The sequence below is a fragment of the Sparus aurata genome, chromosome 21 (genome assembly GCF_900880675.1).
Source record: "Sparus aurata chromosome 21, fSpaAur1.1, whole genome shotgun sequence".
In the NCBI taxonomy this organism is placed as follows: Eukaryota; Metazoa; Chordata; class Actinopteri; order Spariformes; family Sparidae; genus Sparus; species Sparus aurata.
The window spans coordinates 11,735,889-11,762,271 of NC_044207.1; the positions used below are offsets into that span (position 1 = coordinate 11,735,889).

Sequence of the window (26,383 nt, forward strand, 5' to 3'; positions counted from 1 at the left end):
CCACAAGTGAGTAGCCTGAAGCTTGAATCTTGCAAATCCAGACGCCTCGCTAGGTAAGTTTTCCCTAACTTCCGGTCTTAATGTAAAGTTAAGCTTACCTCCTCCTGAGTCTACATCTGCCTCCGGCTATATTAATGCTGCATCAGTGGCGCCAACTTGGGTTAAATACTGAGGGAGCAAAAAATGCAGGTAGGGTGTGATGACTTCATGTTGGGAGGAGGCTCTGCACGCTCCGACTGCGTTTGGGCTGTTAAAGGAAGTCATCTACAGTATAGGTGGGGAAGGGTTTCAGTGTTTCTGCTGGTCAAGTCTTGCCACCACACGCAAAATAAAATCCCCCAAAAGAATTAAACATTCCACGATCAACCATCTGATACATACATGGTTGTTGCTGCACAACACGTTTGTTACACTACACACGGGAGCCAGATTTCGTAATTAGCTTGGCTGCATGTGTTACATTTCTAGGTAACTTAGGTCTTTATTTTCTGAAGTGAAAGCGCTCTGTATGCTAAAGCTTCCCCTGAACTTTGGCTCAGATCAGTTGTTTTATAAAGCTGACAAACAGCCCCAAACCTCTGAACTGGGAAGCAGCAGCACGAGGGCAGGGCTGAACAGCGTATAACAGAATAAACAGCAAATCATTGCTCCACTGTTGCACCAGTGAAGACACGCAGGCCTGGGAGTTACGATGCACGTTCTATTTGGATGAAAGAATGCGAGCTTTACACCTCCGAGTCTTCTCCTCTTGATTTTTGCATTTTTCTTTTGAGGTACTGGCTGACTGAAGTTGGCAGGTACTGCTCTAACATGTGAACTGTGTCAGATGGGGACCCTTAAAGCTATTTTGGATTGCGTTGGAATAAAATTTAGCAGACCAAAAAACTAGGTAAAAATACAAGCATAATGATTGTACAGTGTTCAAAATATGAGTGCTGTTTTCGTGTTTTCTAGCCGCTTTGTTTCAATAGTTACAAAACATTCTTGAACATATCTGCCTCTTTATTTCAGCCTTCCTTATGTAACAAGGGAAATCCAAGCATACTGGTTTTTCTAAGGGATAAATGTCATCATTGGCCCTCATAATAAAGATCCAGAGCGCCAAATTATGTTTTACATACAACATACTGTACATAATGGCTTTACAATGGCTGTATTTGAATGTAAAACATAATTCTGCACATCGCAAAGCAAAAGAGGATATGCAAGAGACTTTTAAAGAAAGGTTTTGAAATATCTGTTGCATTCACATGACATTATGAGCACATTATGCAAACTTATGTACATCTGTTACAGTAGCTGTGGGCAATTCATCGACTTTAACTGGCACTGGGAACACTGTAATGTACAAGAAACCATCTTATGAGCCATAATGAAACAGGACTAAGAGTCTACAGCCACATTAAAAGCACCGTGAGGCTGTGTTTAGGAACAGTGGTACTTTGAGCTTAATGCTAACATTATAACTATGACAATGTCACATAGTCATAACCAGGCAATATTTGCCATGTTCATCTGATCTTAGTTTAGCAAGTTAGCATGTAATTTAGCATTAAAAACGCTAATTACAACTGCTCAAGCTAGCACTAGAGTCAACTATATCTACAACTATACTTTTTCAGATCTGGAACTTATCCACTAAACTCTACACTTTGCATTCAAAGCCTGAATCGCAACCCAGCAAGTATAAAAAAAACAGAATATAAGCCACTTCGAGCTGCAGTTCCTCGACTACTGAAGAGAATCTTTGCATGTGTGTGTTTATTTGTGTGCGTATTCTCTCCCGGGAGATAAGCATACCTGTGAAATTAAAGTCTACAAAATGCAGGTAGGGGGTCACTGCTCTGAGCCGGAGCCTGATCATTTTTAATTCCTCCTGCCGAGAATGAATCTGGGTCTCGGCCAGGATGTTTCTACCTCTGACTGGAGGAGCAGGTGGCGAGACGAGGACTCAGGCTCCCTGAGGGGCCCCAAACACTGTTGGAGGCCAACTCTGAAACTTTCAACATCTGCTGCGAGGAAAAGATGAGAGGCGTAGATAGATAGATAGATAGATAGATAGATAGATAGATAGATAGATAGATAGATAGATAGATAGATAGATAGATAGAGGAGAGAGAGAGAGAGAGAGAGAGATAGATAGATAGATAGATAGATAGATAGATAGATAGATAGATAGATAGATAGACAGATAGATAGATAGATAGATAGATAGATAGATAGATATTATGACACAGATATGGCAAATTGAAGAACTGGCCGACCACAACCAACCACACACACACTCACGCAAATACAGACATAAACATTCCCCAGCACCATTTGTTATGAAGTTATTTTCTGCTTACTCCAAAGGAAGCGGAGACTCGTTAAGATAAGACATACCCAGGGACACCGAGGTGGGCACGGATGAAATATGATTCTTATTCCAGACCTTTATTAGGCTCCGTGCATCAGAACTGTTGCATTTATTAAACCTGTCTTTGCTATAACAGCACAAGCAGCTTCGGGCTTACCAGGTGCGTTTAAAGCACAGCAAATAAGACTGTGGAGTACGTGAGCCCACATGACTTGAACATCTCCCCTAATTTCAACCTCGTATGAGAGGAGTAACATTGCCGTTTCCAACCTGCCCTCCTACATCTCTCGAAACTAGTTCAAGTACAGATCCCATGCGTGTTACACTGGAAAGAAACACGCATGTCGCACAGTAGATTGACAGAGGGACCATCAAGACTGGATTAATGTCACCCAGTAGCCCTGAACTGCCTCGCTAGCACACAGCTCCATACGTCGTCTATCACAAGCACTGCTTTTTCCAGCACAATTATACACACCGATGCAGCAAAACACACACACACACATCTAGAGGCGGGGAGTATAACGGTGCCAAGGCCAGCCTCGTTTTTCCTCAGCCACTATGAAAGCGCTGTGAAACGGTCGTTTGACGTGTCTCAGTTTGATGAATCACCTTCATCAGGCCGCAGGCTCAAAGTGTGAAAGTATTTTATAATTGCACCTTACTTTGGATGCAGCAGGGACATTTAATTCCACTTCTTTTCTCTTTTTTTTATAACTCTTGAGTGACAGGGTTCAAGGTTGCGTTGTCAATCACAGAAAGCACAGAGAGACTTCTCTTTTCAGATGGACACCCTGGGGAGGGGATGTTTTATTAACGAGCCAAGACCTTATCCTTGTATTCTCTCAGACCTAGTATAGTTGATCAATGGCATGTGCTCATTAAAATGCAAATTTTGAGGGAGAGGATAGGGTGGCATAACACATAATAATGGGGTTTTAAATGTAAACAGTGTGTTTTGGGTTATGCACGATGGCAGTGGTCTTATAGTTACTGCAAAAAAACACAAGTGCCCCGATTTCCTGAAACACAAATAGAACACCCACTGAAGACCAGACTGATTAGTCATTTAGTTTTTGTTCGTTTATTTAGCCTGACATTGTATTAATGTTAGCCTAATTTTTTTTTTGATGAATCCTAATCCCTAATATCTGCATATGAATACAGAATCTGCAGGCAAGACGTAAGATTTCGGTTTTGGAAGTGTTCTGGTTTCTGTTTGTAGTCCATCTATAGTCTAAGTAGTATTGACCAATCAAATCTGAGAAGGCTTTGGTTGCAAGGAGGTAAACAGTCCATGTGGAGAGCAAAAGAGTTTGCTCCCATTGGCCCAAATGCAATCTCAGAACCAATCAGCTATTATCTGACGACAAGCCTTAACTGTTAACTGTTAACTGAATGTAAACTAGCAACTTTTAGACTTTTTATTCATCCCACATCTGGGAAATTCACTTGTTAGACAGACGTACAATAGCACAAGACTTAAAAAATACTAAAAAAAGATTTAGACAGGAGAGAAAGATACAATATAGAAAGGACTATATGCTATGTGCATTATATACATCTAAATAAATTGTAAAAGTACTGCCTTGTTAAAGGCTAGATGCATAAAAAAATACAGTGTTTGAAATAAACAGACTCAGTGTAAAAATATGAATATGTAAGAAAAAAAGAAAAAAAAAATGGTATTATTGCACACGTTTGCGGAGGTATAAGTGGTAAGTAGTGCAAGATAAGCAGGTGCTTATGGTGCTTTAAGGGTTATTTGTGTTGAACAGCCTGACAGCAGTTGGAATGAATGACCTGCGGTTACTTGTAAAACAACTTTAGATTTAGACTAGATTTAGTCTCTCAGCATTGTCTCCAAGATGTTAAATGGACTGTAACAATGACCGGCACACAGATGAGAGGAAGCATGACAAGGCAGCGGATGTTGCGAAAAGTGGTTAACTTAACATTTTTACAACAATAAAAAAAATATTGTGATTTGAGTTGCTGTGACTTACAACACTTTATTTCTATTGCATTGTGTCACTATATTTTGCAAATAGAGCTAGATAGATAGCTAGCGATGTACAAAGTTGACATCCAAATCTTAATGCCACCTTTCAAGCTCTGACCCACTGAGTCTTCTCTGCAGCTGCCGTCAATGACCACAGCACAAATTCTGGACACTGGATGTGCACAATGCTGGAAAACTCACCAGTCATCTAGCTTGAGATGAGTTTGACCTGAGTTCACACCCCTCAATCCCAACAAACCTGGCTGCATTACTGCTCTCTGCTGTAGGGTTCTTCTTTGTGCTAACATTAGCCGCGGGTGTCGTTGTCATCATTAACAGTATCTTGCTCGAACTATCGTAATGTGCGCAACAACAAAGAAGGCTATCGTTAATACTCACCAATATCGAGCTAACATATTAGCATTGGGAAACGTTGGCTGCACTTTCTCCTCCATTTGTGTGCTACTATAGCTTGGTGCTAGCTTAAACAATATACCCACCTAGCCTCGAGTGCACAGGAAGAGTGCGAGCAGGTACATAGGTAAACAGACAGGTAGCCTATCCAGTCAGTTTACAGGGGCCACATGAAAGGATTGGGTTGGCTTATTAGACACCTGCAACAGCCATGTTATTTGTCAGAGCATCAGAGTAACTTTCCTACCGTAGCTGTAAAAGAACAATCTTAGCAAAACAGCTCTATAGGACCTCTCCAACATCTTCAGAGCTCCCAGCAGAACGCTACACAACCATAGAACTTGATATTGTCATACAGTGTTCAGAACATCCCTCTCCTGAGAGTGAATACAATTCCTCCACAGACTGAAAATGAGTTATGTGTAACTTTTACATGGAGGACTCTTCATGTTTGGACCACAGCCAGCGATACCTGTTTCGGTTTTCTCATCAAGCTATTTGATAAAAAGCTGTGAACACGACACCAAGATGGCAGTTGGCAAGAGAGGAAAGGAGAGAGAGACAGAGAGAGGGGGAGAGAGAGGGAGAGAGGAAGAGAGCACTCTGCGTCCCTCAGAGATCTATAAATACACTGAAAGCATTAAACCCTAAAAGCATTACAATCACTGTGTCCCCTGGGCAGGGAATCTGCCTGCTGCTGTTTCACAAGACCACCAGCAACTGAAACAGTGGATGTCTGAGGAGAGGAGACCTTGGACTTAAGCCTGTCTGGAATTTCTCCATCAATGTAAGAGGCAAAAACAGCGATATATAGTCGGTTATTGATTGGTGGCTTGTTGCGGTTACAGTGCTGTGACAAGAGATAGAGTCACCAGGCTGGCTGAGCTGAGTGGCGCTGCTGGCTTCTCTGCATCCATTAGCTGTGGGAGAGGAGGTGATCAGATTGTAAATTCAGACATTTTCGGGCTGTGATTTATATTTAGGTTTGTTAAAGGGGGAAAATGTTCAAAATGCCACTGCTGAGGGTGTGGGGCGTCTGGAAACGTGTCAGGAGTGAAATTCATGTCTCACTCCGCATTACGACTTATGAGATGAACCCTCAGCTTCCCCACGCAGGCATCAGGGTGGGTGGTCCCCAGCTCCCCGCGTGGACTCGTCTGGGAGGCCTCCCTCAATTAAGATCCAACTGCCGCCGCTGACTTGACAGCCTCTTACATTTTGCCGTGGCAGCCACTGAGCTGCAGGCAACAGATTAGAGAGTGAATGGTGCTTCTCTGTGGAGGATGAAGCCTCCCCGACGACTGTCCCTCTCCGCTGTCACTCCTCAGCCCTCCCTCCCCGTCCTCATCTCTCTCTCTCCATCCTATATGCATCCTTGTCCTTCTGTTCTCCTTCATCACTTTCTGCTACAATGCATGCGTCATCAAGCTAATTAAAGATCAAAGAAGAAATGAGCCAGAATTGCCAGAAAATACTGCAGAGCCTATGCACTGACTACCTATGGTTTTATTGAAATGTTGTATTATTTATGTTGTGTTTTATTCATGATACTTATAATGGTGTATTGTAATAATTAAGTAAGTCTCAAGAGCAAAGAATCTTGCAAGAGACAAGTATTAAAGGGTAATTCTACCAATTTTACAAACTAAAGTGTGTAAACAGGTCCTCGGGCGAGACTACTGCATATGTGTAAAAAGCAGTATAAAGCCTTTTATCAGATTACATGCATGATTTCATATACATTTATACTGTGTTTAATTGGTGGAGTTACCCTTCAGGAAAGAATAGTCAAAATCAAAGCTGAGGAAGTTGAGGTATCCTATGTTTTAGTGTGTTGTTTGGGTTAAGAAAACCTGAATTTTGCTCTATTGAAGGAGCCTTTACAGCAAGGACAGCAGAAGACAGAAGAACATGAAGGTGAGCCAAGGTGCATTTTGAACCATCTGAATGTCCAAGCGATGACGTAAAAAAAGCAATCCAACTAATCGCTTCAACAGCAATGTCGATTTGATCCTGTTTCATGGTTCTGAATGCCGGCAGGAAACCAAAGCTGGTAAGCGCAGGATTGAGGCATTCCACAATGGATGCGCTACGTGCCTGGTTTAACAAGATTACACCCTTCGAATCATACAGAAAATCAAAAGCAAGAACATCGTGACGGCAGAGGTGACTGTGATGGCTGAGCCCTGTGCCTCCAGGGGAGGCAGATTGTACCCTGAAGTTTGCTCTGACTCGACTCCTGGAAGATCAAATATAACCCTGGTGCAGAACTGCCAAGTTGAACTGGACTAGGGTTGTCATAGAAGAACAATGGAGGAAGCTCAATGCTGGCTTTATGTCCATATATATTCATTCTCCCAGCCTCTGGAGAAAATAGGCTTTAAGAAAAACAACAGATTTCACTTTGAAGAGTGAGTTAAGTTGAATGTCAGATGTCAAAAACATCCATACCATTATATACACCGATCAACCACAACATTAAAACGACTGACAGGTGAAGTAAATAACATCAATCAGTTTGTTACAATTAAACCTTCTACAGGGAAGTCTTGGGTCCTTTGACACACACCACCCACAAAACACAGCTGCAGACCAAGTTCACCCCCTCATGGCAATGTCCCAGCAGGACAATGTGCCCTGAAACACCACAAAGACTGCTAATAAATGGCCCGAGGTGTCAACCTGGCCTTCAACTTCCCCAGATTCCAATCAGATTGAGCATCAGTGTGACCTCCTGGGACAAGTCCAATCAATGGCGGCCCCACAGTGGCTCAGACATAGCCTGACCCAAGAAGGCACGTAAACAGGACCTCTGGGGTTGTCCTGGTCTCTGGCACCTGGGTGTTGGCAGTGGATCCTTTGGGTCCTGTGGTGAGCGACATGGGGCCTCCATGGATTGGGCTTTTTCCAGTAGGGCCCAAGGATGTTCTGGAATTTGGAGGCCATGTCGATACCCTGGGCTCCTCGTCAAGTTTCTTGGACCACTGAGCAGTTTTTGTCATTGTCTTGTTGGATGGACAACAGGGTGCTGTTGTCATGAGGGAGTGAATTTGGCTCTATTTTGGTGAGTATACCTGTTAAATAGGACTCAATGTTTTCCAGCAGAACATTTTAACAAGATGATCAATGTTAATAGCTTCACCCATCACTGGTTTTAAAGTTGCGGCTGCTTGGTGTACATTCCTCAAACTCTACAACAGCTAACTTTCCAATCAATAGTCTGGACTAATTGTTATTTGTACAGCCGCAAAGTACTGTCACATTTAAATTCAGGTCAAGAACGTCTTGTTTTTACGGGGTAGTACCATCAATAAATACTGTAATTTGTTTAAAACAGAGATAGAGAAAGCCCCAGGCAGTTGCTTGCAGTATCTTTCCACTGAGTGTTTTGTAAAGAGATAAGTTCTTGCAAAATTCCCTTTTTAATAAGAAGTGTTGATGGTCGGTGCACGAATATTGAGAACAACTGAACACCGTGGAGTCTGACATGAAACTGTGTTTCCTCTTGTGGCTATTTCTAATGTCACACAATATGGACATTTTTCTGACAATCATTACCTAGTTCTCCTGGCCGACACCAATGATATAAATACTTTATATTTTACAGCAACATTATGTAGCTTTTTTTTTGCTTTTTTTTTTTTTTTTTTACTTTATATTTAATAACAGCTTCAAAATCATGTTGATGCTACAGTGTCTTGTAACAGGGTGAATGGTGTCTCCCACTCAGCCACTGCGCCCCATCACTTGTTTCTGCACTATGTCACTTCAGTGAGAGGGTCGGATCACAGCATTACATACATGTTTACTTCAACCTACAAGTTCTCAACACATGACATTATTATGATGTCATGAGTTTTGTCTGTAGTTAGCACCTATATATATGTCTGGCAAATGTTGCAGACCTGGGATTTACGACACCAGTGTTGCACTCCAAATCAGACAAAATGTCAGTTTTACATAATGTTGCTTCAAGAAGAAGTTCCTAACCTGAAGTGTATGCATATAAATTCCCCCAAATTATAACTTAATAAAATATATAACTGATAATATGCATCCCCTGCTATTAATATTAACAAAGGTCAAGCCATTAAATCCACATTGACAAACTTTGCTGTGTTTACATTTTCTTTTTCAGATCTGCATTTCATAACCTGGACTTTGTATCAGTCTCCATTAACCACCATCTTGTCACAGTCTGCACACGACCCTCCGCACCTACGGTACAAGAAGAAACCTGGCAGGTCGATTTATGCAAAAATAATCAGTGAACGTTAAAAACCACAACAAACACATTGCAGTGTTCTTCATGTCTTGCGTGCGTGGGCCCGTCTGAAAAGAAACACCTTAGTGTTACAGCTCTGGAGGTGTGCAGGATCGCTGCTGAAGTCACGATGTGAAGTCATGCTCACGCTGTTATGTATGTCTCCCCTCAGCCGCCAAAAGAGAAAAAGGGTTGTTGACTGTAAAGCTTTACGCACAAAAAGCCTCTTACGTTTCCACAGCTGGAGGGTAAAGCTCCGTTCATCAAATTGAGTTTTTTTTTTTTTTTTTACCTTGCATTGACCTTTTTTGTAAATGCATCTTTCAATACAAACACTAACGGTCTCTTTGATGATGAAAAAGTGAAGAAAAACACTTAAACAGGCACATACACACACACACACACGCATTCTTTGCCAACTGGTGTACAGATGCAGCGAGTCTTGAAACACTTCAACCCAGCTTTAGCTGTAGAGCCTCAAACTCCCAGAGGAGAGACGGAGAGCCTCTGGCAGAACAAAACAGAAATGAGGAGAAGCGAAACAGGAAAAGACAGAGCCGAACAGGTTCTTTTCTGCCTCTTCTTTTCTCAAGTTGCCTTTTTTTTTTTTTAAACCAGCAAGAGAGAAGGCAGGTGAAAAAAAAAAAACAAAACAGGTATTGTGAGTGTCTACTTTCCTGACAAATACAGACCGACACATCTTAGAAGAAACCCCAAATCCAGCATATTCCTTCTACATGAATATCCATTGCTGCAAACATTCTGCAGGCGATGTCTTATTCTGCTGGGTATCCCTTTCCTTATATACTGTATTTAAAGTGACTTTAAGACTTTTTAAGTTTAAATCCTCCCCTTTTGCCGCAATGTGCCAGAGACGATAAGGATTGCAAAAGGCGCACAGTAATGCAGAGGCAAATATTTAAGTTGTCCCTTTTTTCACCCCATATATATACAGACCGAGTCTGCAGAGCCAGCCTGGTTTCCTTGCAGCCGGGCCGAGCAGTGCCACATGTGTCCAGGTAATTAATGTTTCAGAATAAAGGGGCTCACATGTCGCTGTGAAATCATCAGCCGAGCTGCAGAGAGAAATGCAGCCTTATTGGTCTGTCAGACGGTGTGTCCTGTGTCTGAATAAAGGTAAATCCACAAATTAGGCGTGCCCTGAAATAAAAAGGCTGCAACGATAACAGCCGGGCTCAGCTATGTATGCCGAGGAGGATGCTGCTACAGCGTTTACAGCAGTAGAAGAGGAAGAGGAAAATGTCTCAATTATAACTTGGTCAGTTCAAATGATGATTTAACATGCCTTAACATGCCTGACAAAGGGAAGAGAATGGCATGTTGACAGATGGAGGTATAATTTCTGGCTCGTCTTCCTGCCCTCCTCAGAGGAGGTAATTGGTTCCGAGGAGATGGCGACGACACGGAGTCATGGGTTGGGGTGACGGAAAAAGGCGAAACTGGGAAAACAAGAAAGCACACGAGAAACGGGAAGGGGGTGACAGCCAAAGATAGAGAGGATTTTGGGAGAGGGTGAATAGCCATGGAAACAGAGAGTGTGGAAAAGAGCAGGGAAAAGGAGAAGAGGAAGTGTGGCTGATTGAGGAGAGAGGAGACAGAGGGGGTAACCCTCCTTGGCTGTCACAGCAGTTTACACTCATTAGCAGAGCTGTGCCTTTGAAGCTCTTTATCTCCAGCGGCACGTTTCACAGACATACACAGACACACACACACACACACACACACACACACAGAAAGAGAGAGAGAGAGATGATGCTTACTTAAATTTACAAAACACACAAAGAAAAAAAACATATAAACATCAGATGAATCCAGTCACAAATCACCCACACTAATTACTCTCCAAGTCCTCGTCTAATTATATAAGCAGCGATTCCTTACGTAAGAAGCTTCCCCCTATGACTATCCATAATGCATTAAGTCTTGTATTTGGTTCACGGTGACACATCCTACCTTCCTCCACAGCCTCGCTGTATCTGGGCAGACCAGAACAGAGGCCAAGAAGAAGAAGAAGAAGAAGAAGCAAAAGCTTGCTCAACCATAATACGCCTGATTTAAAACACAATCAGCTGACCAAAGTTCCCTTAAGATCTTAAAAAAAGATCACTGATCAATATTTTTTTATATCAATGATGGATCAAATGTCAGTGAATGTGTAAATAATAATGACAAACCCATATAGAAATACAGATGAACTGCATGAACCATCAGATCTGGAGAGTTTTCTTCGTCCTTTAATTTAAGATTGCATTATCTCAGCAAAACTATAAGAACAGGAAAACCTTCACAAGGTTTCCCGCACTGCCAGTCCTGTAATCGCACCATTGAAGTAGCCTAAATTGTAACAAGCCATAAAACAACAATATGTTGAAATTTGCATTTTTGGGGGATTTGGCCGATCTAAATGATATTAAAGCTGTTATTTTAAGGTGAAAAAGTTACATAATGTTGCTTTAAACGGGACTTTTACCACAAGTGAATGTGGCTTTGCAGCCATTTTGCCAAAGTTTGTTGTCGCCTCTTTGGCTCGTCTCGTCCACTGTCAGAGATCACAGCCACAGCTGTCAGGCTAACATCCTTTTGATTTTCCAGCCGGCCAAATCTCTCATCAAATCAGTTTCCAGACACAGAAGAAAGGCTCTGATAAACTTGCTGCCTGCCCAGCACCAAACGACAGGTATATGGCAGTTAGCAACTAACCCTAGCTGGTGAATGTAGTGGTGCTAAAGAGACTTCTCTCAGGAGTTAATGAGACCAAAACAGAACAAAAAGGAGATCAAATATTTGACTTACAGCTTTTATATGGTCAGAAGCAGGACTCTAAATTATTGTTAATTTTGTTACGCATCGTCTGATGTACAACAGTTTGCTAGCATAGCGTAGTGTGTAGTGCTGCCCCCAAGTGGCCAGTGCACACAAGACAGTGACTCGTGCACGTTTAAGCACCTCAGCCGTCTTGGATTTGATGATATTTTTCTTCAGTTATGACTGTAAAACTAGAAGTTCTGTGATATTTATTCCATCTATGTAGCCTCTTATTTCCTGTTTCACTAAGGCTTTCACCTGAGCCAGACCACATAGCAGTCAGAGTTCAGGAGCGGAGTCAGAATCTGAAAGGAAAGAATGGTGTCAGAACATCCCTGCTAAAGACACTCTATTCTATTAAAGATGATAAAGACTGCAGAGCGCTGAATAAAACTGACTGATCATCAGAGATACAATGAGAAGGGAACTGTCGTAGTAATACTCCGTCACATTACTAGACACTGTCTCCTTATTATCTTTCTCTCTGAGACGGAGCCTCGGGGTGCGTTTGTACTTGATGGGGAAAGCAATGAGCCTCACATCGGCTTTCCACAGCCCATTTCCCCAAAAATGTATTCAACGGGATTTAGAAATGAACCGTTTTTTAATAAGGACTTTGGGACAAAAAGCAATTCTTTTCTACTCGGCCCATGATAACAAGCTAAAACAACACTTTATTTAATCTTTATTAAAGTTTTACCTGGTGTGTGTGTGTGTGTGTGTGTGTGTGAGAGTGAGTGTGCGTGTGCGTGTGCGAGTGAGTGTGCGTGTGTGTGGTGTGTCTGGACACTGTTTTGGCACCCAAATCATATTTCACGGAAGGCTTTTGACTGCATCGTTTTCAGACCTTAATTTGAAGAAGAAAATTGAGGTTAGGTCCCAAAAGTGTTACACCAAAGCACAGGCAATGAGGCTGGCTGAAGAACAGCTCCAAACAATTGATTACAGCAAATAGGAACCAGCTGGGAGAAGAAACGATAGGAGTGAACCATTACGAGAGAAACAGCACAAAATCAGAAACGACGGGAGGGGTAGAGGGAACAAAACACTGAACATTTCGCATCCAAAAATATGAAACAAAATCTAAATTTCATATGGCACTCTGTGATCGTGAGTTCAAACAGACTCACTGATAGGGGATATATACTGTTTGTCAATCCATATTCCTACTAATCCTTGTAATACTAGGCAAGCAAACTGCTTGTATTTCCACTTGTCTAATGGCATTTAAGTCATTTTTTCCACTCGACCCCTTATTCTCACCTCCCATTATACTGGATTTGATCACCTTCACGGCATGAATGGCTGAAAAGGTCACATGAGACGTCGGATACACAGTTTGCTGTCCTGCTCATGGCTGGAAATTCATTTTAAAAGAAAATGAAAACCCTTAACTATTAATGTTAGCATAACAAAATTGTCACATTATTGTTCATTCATGTGGCACTTTTGGTAATACTGATCGTAAAATCGTGCAGAGGGCAAAATTATCGTAGCAATGATTTTATTATCTGGCAAAGCTGCTGGTCTGGCAGTCAGCCAAGTGCTTTGTCTCAAAGTTAGGGAAACGTGTCCACAACTATGGAACTGACTGCCGTTCAATTTGCTCCAGACATTTATCCGCTGTCTTCTGTTTACACGTAGAGTGGGCATCTGTAATACATCTGAATTAATTCCCCAAGAAAAGTCAGTTCCTATTGTTGATTTCATTACAAAATGAAATTACCCCTGGAAGGAGCAGACTGATGACACTGTTAGAAACAGAGTTTCATGGTCAGTACTTGTCTCCTCCAACGAAACATCTGTGATTAATGTATATAATTCGATGTTGTTTTACTGAGTCTTAATTCCTGCTTCCAACGTCCCAACGTTTGAAACAGCGAGAGACGAATAGCACTGATGATTCAAGGTGGCACTGAATCACTCGCTGCCGCTTGACCAAATATGGTGTTTGCGGAGATTCATCAGAAGGGGAGAGCGATGAGGGACGAGCTCTGTGCTGATCACCTCTCGTAATGTTTCGTCGTTCATGTTAATTTCAATAAATTGAGAGCGGCGGGGAAAAGTCTACGCGCAGTCACATAAATGCGCCAGATATTAGCAGACATACACACACACACACACACACAGGAGACACCTCGGATAATTCAAAGTATTTCCATGAAACTGATCTCAAATAGAGAGGCTGGAATGGCCTTGCTAACTTAAATGGCTGACTGTGCCCACTACAGTGATTATAATAAAAAGCCACCACGCACACCATCTGCACACCGAGCCTGTACAGATCTAAGCAGAAGAACTACGGTACTCTAATCAGCACCATTCAGAGTTTACCAGCGAGCAGTCACGAGAGAGAGTCTCTTATAAAGCTGCAACAATGCGGAGGAGGCAGCGCAACAGATCAAGACGAACATGGAGACCTCCTGTGTCTCCTCTGTAGTTTGCCCCCCATGACAAACTGAGAGGGGGGGAGGAACACAGACAAAGAGCATGGTCAATTATTCACTACCTCTTGCTGCAATCCATTACCCTGCATTTATAATACATCATATGGCCAGCGACATGCCACGCAAGCCTGAGCAGCTCCTGGAGTCAGAGAGGCTTCCTGCAATACATCACGTAAAAACTCGCATTGGCACTGACATGAGTGAGGCAGCGGGCGCACAGGCGGGACCACACGCTGACACAGGCACACGCACACAGCACACGTACATGCAAACAGCACACTGACAGATACAGATGATGTGTGGCCGCTGTCAGTTCCATCACAGCGGTCACACAGGTAAAAAAACACTGTACCACGGAGGAGACACTTACAGACGTGTCACCATCGTCACCCCTCACCATCACAGACAAGGAGCCTGCAGCAGACTCGATGACATCCACAGACTCTGGACTGCTGTCTGGGGTTTTGCCTTCTCAGGCGATTTATCATGCAATGATGAGAGCAATTCTCAAGGGAGTTTTGATGAGCTTTGTCGGAGTCGTGGCTCTGTGAGTGACAGTGTTAGTCTGTCAGGCCTTCGCTTTCAGACCAGAAATGTCTTCAACTATTGGATGGCTTGCTGAGCGGACAGGCACAAAAAGGCACTGACAGTAATGGACCAGAACGACGGATGTGGACAATAACGAAACGCTGCCATGAAATGTGGTTCAGAAAGACATTCACGCTCCTCTAACCCCTAAACTCCACCAGATCCATGTTCAGTCCGTCTCCGATCCACCACCTTAGTGCAGCTGATAGGTTTCACTCTAATCTATGTGTGAACTCCCACCGGCTCCACTGCGTTGCGTATCCACTCCAACTCAATTGCAGCAGTCCAGACCCTTTCAGAACAGATCCGCCATGCTCCGATTCAGCCGAATTCAGCACACAGACTGAAACAACATCCTGGCATCTGGTTCATTTTCAGAATGAAACGCTCCATGTTGACACCAGCACAAACATCTCAATAAAGAGACAAACCCAAGGAAATCAAACCTTCCTCTAATAATCCGTGGTTTGGGAACACTAACCTTTTGTCTGTTTGTTGTTGTGTTCATAACACATACAAGTATAATTGCGATTGTACGTGATTCTGCAATCACCGAAGGAACTCGTTGGTCTCGCCACTCCAGCTGTTCAGCAGTGCTGCACCGTGCTGCGCTCAAAATGGTACCGGGTGGGTGTTGACAGACGAGGGAGCACGCAACAAAACCGAAGCGGAGCCATTGTAACCTGCACATGTAACCTGTGGAATTCTCGGGTGAGGGTGAATTTTAGTAACTTCAGCGATTGCTCCAAAATAGATACTCATGTCAGGGCTCCAGACGGACTATTTACAGTGGTCGCGCTCGTGTGCTGAGCGTTTTCCTTAAGGCGCACCAGCATGTACATTTACATGACGTCTTCACATATTATGCAAATGAAGTGCTTGACAAACTCAAATAAGTAATTCAATCTCAAATAGTAGTGTTCAATGACTCAATGTTGGTTAAAAGATATTTTACCTCGCGTACGGCATTTAGCTCCGTGCCCACGTTACGTAGAGCCCTCACAGGGCTGCTATCGTGGCTGTGGACTGTCGAATGCTCCGTAGATATTATGTTTCATACAATGTGGCTGAGTGAACAGACTTAAGATCTTTACTCTTTCAGTTTTTGGTCAATTAGCTGATGCTTTCAACCGGAGAGCCTTACAGTGAGGTCATGGACAGTTTAATAGGGAACATGGCTACAAGAGGAAATGGTGAGCAAGAATAATATCCAACAGTAGAAGGCTCCTATGGAACGGCTCTTTGATGGATTAAATCATATATTCTGTCAACGTTTTTCTGTTTTTCCTAGTTTTTTGCTTGATGCACCTATTTCCCCAGTCAAGTTTAAAGTTAGTAATGAACAGACTGAAGGGTATACAGCTGAAACAAATGGTTGAATGTGCCAATAAAATACATTTGCTTCGTAAACAGTCCAGAATGACCAAACAAGACAAGTGAAGTGAAATGAGAGCGTTTTTCTGTTGCTGTTGGTCGATCGTGATCGGAGCAGAGGGGACTCACTTCCATGCTGGTTAGATTACAGCGGTGAGTCCCAGCGAACCAGCCACTGGTGGAGCACTGGTCAATGTCCACGTCCTGCAGGTTCACGTCCACGCGAACCACGCCCCTGCCGGAGAGAGAGGAGGAAGGAAATAAATAAGCAGAAGAAGGAGAAGAGGGGGAAGGGGAGGAAGGAGGACGGTGGTGAAATTATTTGTTAAAGGAAATAGTGGGGGGGGGGAGATGGTGCAGAGATAGAGTGGGGGAGAGATAAATGAATGGAAATGATAAGGAGGCTAAGTTAAATGAGATGGGGGAAATGAAAGAAAGTGAAAATGGAAAATGCCGAATCAGTAGATTGGAATAAATGATAACAAAGAAAAGAAGTCAAATAATTTCACGGGAATGTAAGAAAAGGGAAATAGAAGGGAAGGGAAGGTGAGATTTAGTCAGACAAGGAAAGAGAAGGGGGAAAGGTGATTGAAGATTGTACAAGGTTAACCAAATTGGTGCGAGGAAGCGAAAGGTAGAGAAGGCCAGAGTGAAAGTGAAGAAAATTAAAAAGAGCAGGAAGAGCGATGCTCGGGGGAAGTAAGGTCAGGGGTGAGAGACGCAGGGAAATGTGGGTGGTAATTGAGAGGAATGAATGAAATGGATTGAAAGTGGTAAAGAAATCAAGAGTGATGGGAGCGAAAAGTAAAGGGAAAGGTGAAGAAAGAAGACAGAAGCACGGCTGAAGTTTTAATGAATACCTGCCAACAGGGTTATACTATTTCTTTCTGTAAATGCACTTTAGAGCTGAAAGTTATATGGTTTTGGTCAGAAAGGGACACGTAATATCAAGCTGTCATTAGCTTCTCCTTACTTCTATATAGTAAAGCCTTCATTTGCCCTCATTCTATTCATTCTCAACTTCTGTTTTTTCCCCTCTCATTCTCTACGCTTAAGTTCTAGTAGTGCTTATTCAACAGAGGATCATTTCTCGAGTCCAATCTGGACAACATTTGGATGCTGTTAGCGGTGTCAGTGTCACGACCGCTGCCCGAGGAGCTGACTCTGGAGCTCTCCCGGGTGTTTGCTAATCATTGTGCCAGCTGGCTGAAACCTCTCTGGCATACCATGCTGTTGTCGGTGAAAAGAGCTCAATTTGGAGCACAGTGGAGCATTGGAGCGGCTAAAGAGACATATTTTACTCAGGAGGGAGGTGGAGACCCAAACAGAGCTGAAGGAGAGATTATTGGGCTCTGCCTCGCCAGGTGCCCAGAAACGCGACCCCATATGAACGTCCCTCTGTGCTCGATGTGCTGGACTGTACTGCATAACTTGGAGAGATATTGTTGAAAGCAAGGCAAAGCGAGTTTATTTGTATAGCACAATTCAGACACAAGGAAACTCAAAGTGCTTTACAGGGGCATACAATCACATTAAAACAAGTAATGGACATGACTAAAGAATAAATGCCATAGTGCAGTTCAAAGCCTTAAAATTGCTTCAATGAAGGTTCTCAGTCATCCAGCTCAGTAATTCTAGGTGCTATATCGTAGGCAACTGGACTTGTTTTAGCTTCTTGAAGACGTTTCACCTCTAATCCAAGAGGCTTCTTCAGTTCTAACTAACTGGAGGGGAGTCGCAGGCTATTAAACCATGTGTGGGAGTGTCCTTACAGAGTCGTTAAGGAGTTTTAGAGTCGCCACTTGTGTTCTGTTGACCCAACCAGCCTTCATGTGGGTTGCTAGGGCTAGGTGAGCACAGGTGTGAATGGTTGTCAAGCTGTCTGGGGAGGGAACTCAGTGCTGCACTGTAGGCGGGTGATAAGTAAAGTCATAGGCCACCTCTTCTGTTCAAAGACGGTCGCTCCAGTTTGACATAGATGGATTCTTTAACGCCTCTTTCAAACCATCTGTCCTCTCTGGCAAAGATGTTTACATTGTTGTCCTCAAAGGAATGAATTTTCACCTTCAAATATAAGTAATGTAGTTTATGTTGTTCAATGCAGCCAGGACTGCACAGATCTGTACATGGGGGCGACAAAACAACCTCTCCATTAACGCATGACACATATGTCAAACTGAAACAACCGTCTTTGAACAGAGGATGCCGCCTACGACATTACTTATCACCAAACAACAATTCAGTGCTGAGATCCCTCCACAGAGAGCTAGCCTAGAGACACTGATGTAAATGGGGTGGACAAAATAATAGAAACACTTCTTTTGTTCACGCAACAAGGGATCAATCAATTAGGGATCTCAGGGGTCCCAGAGTCTTGGTTTACACTGGACGAACTTCCTGTCACCATTGTTGGGGGGAGGAGATATGTTTTTAATGTTTTAAAACAAGTCCCTATACTTCAGTGGCTAAAGAGGAGGCCATTTTGCTGTATAGCTCCAGAAATGTTTTGTGGACTACAACATTTTCACTGACTTTCCATAAGCAAGGCGGTGAACAGATGACGGAATTTGCTTTTTTATTCTAACTTGGTGATTTGGTGAGGCTCGAGTGTACAACAGTGTAGGGTTTATGCGATTAACCCCAAATAAACTACAGTGTGTGTGTGTGATGACAGGCCACATCGGCAAGTGTGACAGGGTGGAACAATGGAACTCTGTCGACAGCAGAATAAGATGGATGAAGCTCTGGCGACACAGAAAACACCTCTTGGAAAAATTAACTCATTGTGTTTTCAGGGGATTTGTTGACAATGGGAAATATATAGAAAATAACACAGACATACATACCGTGGGCATTAATTTAGCCCAGCTAGTTTAGTTTTTATGCCTGTGGCATCTGCAGACAGTCCTGGAAGCAGCTTGTCTTGTTTGTATTTCGATATAAAGTTTTAAAAACAGTTATTACACATGGAGTGTGTTCTCTGCCTGTGGGTGCCACTCATCAACAATGCAGAGGTGAGAACCGTTCTCATGTAGACAAAACTTCTCTGCAGGACATTGGTGCAGTTTTTTAGTTCAATACATAGAGACTGCTGACCTGTGCTGTAGTGAACCATCACAGATGCACAGTGTGAAGTGAATAAGATGAAATACTGTTCAGGGATGTGATTGCAGTACAGCACTGGAGGGAAAATGTTAAACTAGTGGAACTGAGTTCGCTTGAGCTGTTGCCGTACAGCCAAGCCAAGCTCATCTCTCGTTGTCATGTGTAAAGCATGCATGGTCTTTCTCTGATTTACCCTCTCCTGCTAATTTCCTCCATCACTGTACGAGCTGAACATTCACATGCATTCTCCCTCTCTCGTCTTTCTCCCTCTCCTCTGTGGTTCTGTGGATGAGCCTGACACCCGTTACCTCCATCTGCCTGCTGGGAAGTGGAACAAACAAGCACAAGGGAATGAGAGAAAGGCTTTGGCCACATCTCTCCTGCAGTACACAACCAGACAGAGAGAGAGGAGGCAAAGGTGCTGATACCTTTGAATGACTGTGTGTGTGTGTGTGTGTGTGTGTGTGTGTGTGTGTGTGTGTGTGTGTGTGTGTGTGTGTGTGTGTGTGTGACTTGGTAGAGACTGAAAGCAGTAGAAACAGCAGAAACATGTGATGGTTGTGCGATCTGAGAACCTCCAAATGCCCGTTGTTCTAAAAATACACACTCATAAACTCACGAATGTTTTTATTGTTAGGTTATTGTTATGGGGGGTTAGGGTATGTCATTAGGTGAAAGGCCAGAACATGGGTATTCAGTCCAATGAGACATTTCTTTGGACTCAGTTTGCAATAACAGGCCCAATGTGGATGTTGTGATTTAGCCTCCCTCCTCTCTCTAGCAGCCATGGCCATCACTAATAAAGGGTCATTTAGACTTAATTCAATGTAGTTAATAGTAATTTGACTGTTAACAAACAATTATTTTTATAAACCATTTATTAAGCCATTATAAAGCTTCATAAACATCAGTTAAATAATGTTCATCCAAACAATGTAAATAGATGAACTACACAATATTTATGAACCATTTATGAAGATTATAGACATTGTAATTTTACAATAAGCACCCGCTAAATGGTTGATAAAGCAAGTCATTGGTTGTTAACCGGGAAATAACTATTAACTAAAACTTGACTAACTTTAAATGTACCATGTATGTATGATAGGTAAGTTTTACCGAAAGCAGTTTCCACCAAGAAAAGAAAATCAACACTAAAAGTCTTCTGCTATGATTCATGTTTTAACATTGCTACATTAATCTGAGTTTAGCTAGATTGAATTACTAGCTAACTAACTCACAGATGTCACTTGAAGTTAGCTAGACCTTCCCTGCACTGACAGGCAGTTCTGTACACTGATAGGGTGATTTGAGCTGGATGCTAAGCTAACATGCTCAGAATAGTTTGTGATAGGCAACATTAAGATAATGGTTACTGTGCTCATGATCTTTGTGCAGAATGTCAACATGCCAACATTAGTATTGAACACAAAGCTGAGCCAAGGCTTATGGGAATGTCAGCAGTTTGAAGGTATTTGGTCAAAGTACTGGACATATTAGAAGTTGGATGAGGATGGTGAAAGATGAAAAGTTTCTTTAAGGCCATACTACTAGTGTAGCTAGAAACATGAAAGTGTCTCCTAAGTGTCTCCGTAGATCAAAACATTCTACTTACTGAGTCAAACAGTGACTTGTGATTTTGAGTAAACCTACTTTTTCATTAAATAATCACATTACTTTATATATTTCTGCCGCGCTTAATGCAGTCCCTCTCGCCCTAACTCGTGATTCTACTTTAAATCCGCAACTGTCATTTACACTTTGATAAGAGTTCTACGTTTGTCCTGGAAGCACATTGAGAAAGGAAAAAGAAGTGGCTTTGAGGTAGAAGGTAGAAAACATGGTAGAACTGACTCCATCATCTACACTAGCTTTCTGTCCAGAGCCGACCAACTTTCTATATTTATAAATGTCATCACAGGCCTGCGATGAGTGGGAGATACCACAGAGATGTTGCAGACCACAAGTCACATTACGAGAAGAAGAGCATAGAGGGAAACAGCACGCATCCGCTTGTAGAGCTGCAGCAAAGCGTTACACTGAACTAGAGTGTATCTTTGTCTGCGACAAACTTAAACATTATGTTTCCTGCTAACCTGGTTCCCTCTGCTGACATCATAACTGCTGTCTGCTGACGAACACTACAATCATTTTACCCTCCTGTTGCCTTCTGGTCAGTTTGACCCATTTTCAAAAGGCAACTGATGGGTCAAACTGACCCGAAGAGAACAGGAGGGTTTTAAGCCTGATGAGTAGCAAGTCAGCTCTTGATGGTGGGAAGAGTTATTTGAGAAAATTATTCCAACTTAAAGGGGCACTACGTAGATTTGGATAATAAGAAAGGTGTAAGGAACTGAGTTTTTTTTAGGTCAGTTTATTTATTCAGTCTTGACAAAGTGACTTTGTTTATTTAGTGTGTAAAAACCAGCCAATAAAAATCTTTCTCTGCTGATTAAAATTTCCTTCCCAAAACTACATAGTGCTCCTTTAATATCTACTTTTTGGTGCTTTCAGCTTCTTCAGCATAATGCCATTCGCTGTTTGGTCAATAAAATGTCAAAGCTTGTGAAAAATGTCGATCAGTGTTTTCAGATGCCCAAAGAAAAGCATCCTCAAATGTCTTGCTTTGTCCACAACCCAAAAATATTCAGTTTGCTGTTGGAGGCGTAAAGAAACAGGGAAATATTCACATTTAAGAAGCTTTTTTTCTCTTAAAAAGTTACTGAAAAAATCTGTTATGAAAATAGCTGGGGGAATAATTTAATAGCTGACAACTAATCGTCTATTTGACATGCTCGCTCTGTAGTTGTTAAGATTTCATTCATACCCTTTTTTAGTATTTTTCTCACATTTTGGCTTCAGATTAGGCAACATTGCCCTGCAAAAAGAGCTGGTAAGTGGACCTTGAGTAGCAGTTTCATCAAAACTAGCAATTTAATTAGTAACTGACTTCACAAGTGTAACTTGTAAGGTGTAATATGTAAGAACTGGTCACCTGGTGAATTCAAACTCCAAAACAACAGTCAAAGGCATATCACTGGAGAAACCACTATCTGCTGCTAACTATATTCTCTTTATGTTCTTCTCAATGACTGTCGCTGTTATTAGCTAGTTAGCACTGTTTGCTGTGCAGCTGGCCGGACCCCCTGGGAGTGTTGGTGTTTGTTTGGACTGCCAACACAAAGGTTTAATATGTAAGAATTTTTGTTTGAAATATTTAAAAATGAACGTCAACAGAATGTGAAGAAGTAACAGTTTTGACGTTATGTCGGAAATGACTATGTATTGTGTTATAGATGTATCTACTGTGCTTAGCATGCTAACCAGCTAGCCTCAGCCTGTCCCGTCTCGGAACACCGCTCCAAGCTTCCAGACTGGAGCACTAGCAGCATGGCTAACTGAGCTAACAGCAGCTACAGTCAACAGCAGTTGACGGTAACTCTGGTGATACGCTGCCCTCGATTTGTTCCGAGTGACCTTTGACGTGTGGCAAACTCTTACATATTGCACCTTTAAGCCAACATGGCTAAAAAAGTGCTTTGGATAAAATCATAACTGTTCTCACATTTCACACACACATATTTGACGCTGGTAAGAAACTACGTGACATGCCGGAAACCCTGGAAAAAGCTGGTAAGTGTCAAACTACATTCCGTTACACATCCTTAATTAGGAATGGAAATCAGAAAACCTTTTAGTCTTCAGGGGTTTTGTTATGGTCTAAGAATGAAAAATGACTTGAGAACCATCAAAACCTCCAAAAAATATGTTGTTTGATAATACAACGACAGAGTTTTCTCCACTGTTTCTTCTTCTTTTTCTGTCACAAATCACTGTCACTTGTAAAATGCCACGGCCATATTAACACTCACTCAAAAAGCATCTTGGCAGAGCTTGAATAGTCGTTTGATTGATTGTGAAGTCCATTACTGGATTCATTTAATGAAACTCAACATTAACAGATGCTTGAGGCGACCGGCGCGAGCAGCTCTCTCCCAGAGACTGGGGAGAGACAGGCTGCACGTCTTTTTGTTGGAGACAAATGGAGCATCAAAGCCAGATATATGTGAGCTGTTACTGCAAATCAAACCGAACGGTAATTCAAATGTTAAGTGTCTTGTGCAGTAGTCTTTGTAAAGGCTCAGTGTTGTGTGGAAGACGGTGGTGATTCTGATACCGCAGTGCATCTCCCCCTAAAAAATGTCCAGAGCGGCTCCTCCTGGCCACATCACAAGCCCCATAACCCAGGAGAGACTGTCCCTGGAGCAGGTAGTGATGCAGCACTTTGCTCGGGGACACGTCAACAGGGTGGACGCGTGCCAACCTGCGGCCTAAATCACCAGCACCACACACACCGCCGCTGCCTACGAACCACTGAGCAACATTCATGTGTCATCCAAACAAAATGTCACCCACATCCTTCGCTTCCTGTTTACTCTCTCGTTGCAGTTAAGGTAGGATTTTTAGTCAACATTTTTTTTTTCTGGAGGTGTGAGAAGATGTAGGCGTGAGTTTGTGGTAGAATTTGTTTGGCTCCAGAAATTGAGAAAGCGTTTGGCACCAAGGCCGAGGCTTCTTTCTTTTCTTTGCAGGTTTTTTCCTGAACACGCACCACCTGAGCTGTGTGATGGGATCAGAGTAGACATCTGTGTGTGTGTGTGTGTGTGTGTGTGTGTGTGTGTGTGTGTGTTTGATGAATCTCTGCTCAGACGGATGTGAAGATTTAGAGCACCTGAAATTCAGAGTGCAGTTTGTGATCTTTCATTGTTTATTCATGATTTAATTGATCTTTTCTCGAGACACTCTTGGACTGCAGCCTTGAAATATGAGATCCCTGGGTGATTTAGCTGCTGTGCGCGCGCACACACGCACGCACACACATACACACACACACACAGCAGCCTGTATAGATCCCTTCATCCAACAAATACAGTGTAAAGCCTGCAGTGTTCATTAGATGGCGGGATGCAGCAGTGGAGATGCACAGCTGTGCTTTGACAGGCGAGCATATTAAATGAGAGACGTCTACCTGTGTCTGTGAAGCCCCTTTTACACCATCTGTTTCCTGCATCACGCCTGCACTTGATCAGGATCCATATTTACATAAAAGTCTCGCAGAACATAACCGTCAATCAAATGTGGGGCACTTGGTTCTGGTCGGCTGTGAAGTGATTTTTACGGCTGGAGCTGATTGTTGGACAGACTATTTAATATATGCTCTATGTTCGTGGACTAAAATGTGGGGAAAAAACTAAAGGAGAAGTTCACCCAAAAATGGACTATTCAGTCATTATCTAGTCCCCTCCATGCTGCTGGAAAGTCAAGGGAAGTTTTGTAGTCCAGAAGACATTTCTGGAGCTGCACAGCAAAACAGCGTTCTCCTAAACAACTGAAGTAGAGGCTGGACACTAACGCGTTAAGCTTAGCAGCTACAGAGAAGATTTGTAAATTACGTCTTCCAAAATCAATTTGGGCTCCAGTGATTTGGAATATACTTTACAATCTGTATGGAGCCATTTTATGCTTATTTTCCTTTTGTCTTATTTTTGTTGCATTTTAAATTAAGTTCCCATTAACTTTAGGAGAATGCTGCCATGCTGTTTTGCTGCAAATCTGTTTTCTGGACCATAAAACTACAACTGACTTTGCATCCTCACTTCCATTACCACATCATTTTGGGGTGAACTTCTCCTTTAATAAGAAATAGAGGACCGAAAAGTGCAGTCACTGACCTGAACAAACACAAAGTTCTTTCCACACACTTTGCTCTCACCTGAACTCTGGTGCAGAGTTGCTCTTCAGTCCATAGAAGCCGGCAGACAGGGTGAGCAGCCAGTGCGGCACGAACGCGCCGTGCTCACACTCCAGGTACGGAGCAGACCACTTGATCTGGTTCTTGTCTAGCAGGTAACTTCCGCTCTTGGTGCCGGGCGCCTCCAGGACTCTTCTGTGCATGTGTGGTCTCCTGCCGTCCCTGAACTCATTGAACCAGTCGGACTCCGGGCTCCTGCTCTTCAGGCGGCGGTGCGCGGAGCTGGACAGGTCCTGCAGCACCACCTCTTTCTCGGTTCTGGTCGCCTGGAGGAAAACCTGGGGGCCCGGCGTCAGCGCGTCCGCGTGGAAGGTCACCACCGCCCTGTGGATTTTGGGGTCCCCCTCGAGGATGCTCTGGACCAGCGCGTGGTACCAGTGGATGTCCCGGTGCAGGGTGTGCTCCCTGGACCTGTTGGCCTGCAGGATCATGTTCAGGAAGTTTGTGGCGTGCGCTACGGTGTCCAGGATGCTGTGCAGGGAGTAGTGGGAGGCGACGTGCAGGCCGCCTCGCAGGCTGCTCAGCTCGTACCTCCGGGAGCAGTTGACATGCCTCAGCGCGGAGGAGTCCCCGGTGTGCAGGAAAGCGGTCACCACCCTCGGCAGGTCCTCCTCGATTTTGTGCGCCACCACGGCGCGCTCGGTGGTTGGTACCGAGTAGTAGGTCGGGTGGTGGGGCGGCTCCCTGTTGATGTTTTGGGTGCTGAGGACCGGCGGGCTCTTCTCGTCTCGGTCGCTGTCCGACCACTCCACATAGCCGTAGTTCGAGCCCAGAACCAGCCCCGTGTGCAGAAGCAGCGGGACGACCAGGAGAGCCATGTCGGTCCTCTTCACGGGCGCACAGAAGAAAGCGGGGACACTTGGCAAAGTGCGGCGAACATAACCAGAGCCGCCCTCCCTCTCCTGCTGCTTCACGGGACTACAGACACTTTGGAGAACCAGAGGATGTCCTCAGCCTCACACTCATGGTCGAGCTGGAGACGATGGAGGCTCCTCACTTCTTTGCATCTTTTCTTCCTCGCCGGAGAAAACGCACTTTCCCTCCTCTTCTACTCCGTTCGTGTGTGTGTGTGAGTGTGAGAGTGTGTTTGTTTTCCACAGCACCTCTGTCAGATCCAAAGAGCTGCGGACGCGGACCCCCTCCAGCCTCCTAACTCGTGGAAAAAACAGCACCGACTCCTCACCGCTCCGCG

General features: G+C 43.4%; 1 protein-coding gene across 1 annotated transcript in view; it reads right to left on the reverse strand.

Moving 5' to 3' along the window:
* gpr158b (G protein-coupled receptor 158b) overlaps window positions 1-26,009 on the reverse strand; it is a 74,827-nt gene extending 48,818 nt beyond the window's left edge. Inside the window, exons 1-2 of the mRNA XM_030403596.1 lie at window positions 25,153-26,009; window positions 16,404-16,509 (exon numbers count right to left, since the gene is read on the reverse strand). Coding sequence (XP_030259456.1) covers window positions 16,404-16,509; window positions 25,153-26,009 — 963 coding nt within the window. The remainder of the gene's footprint in view (window positions 1-16,403; window positions 16,510-25,152) is intronic.
* Window positions 26,010-26,383: the final 374 nt, after the last annotated feature.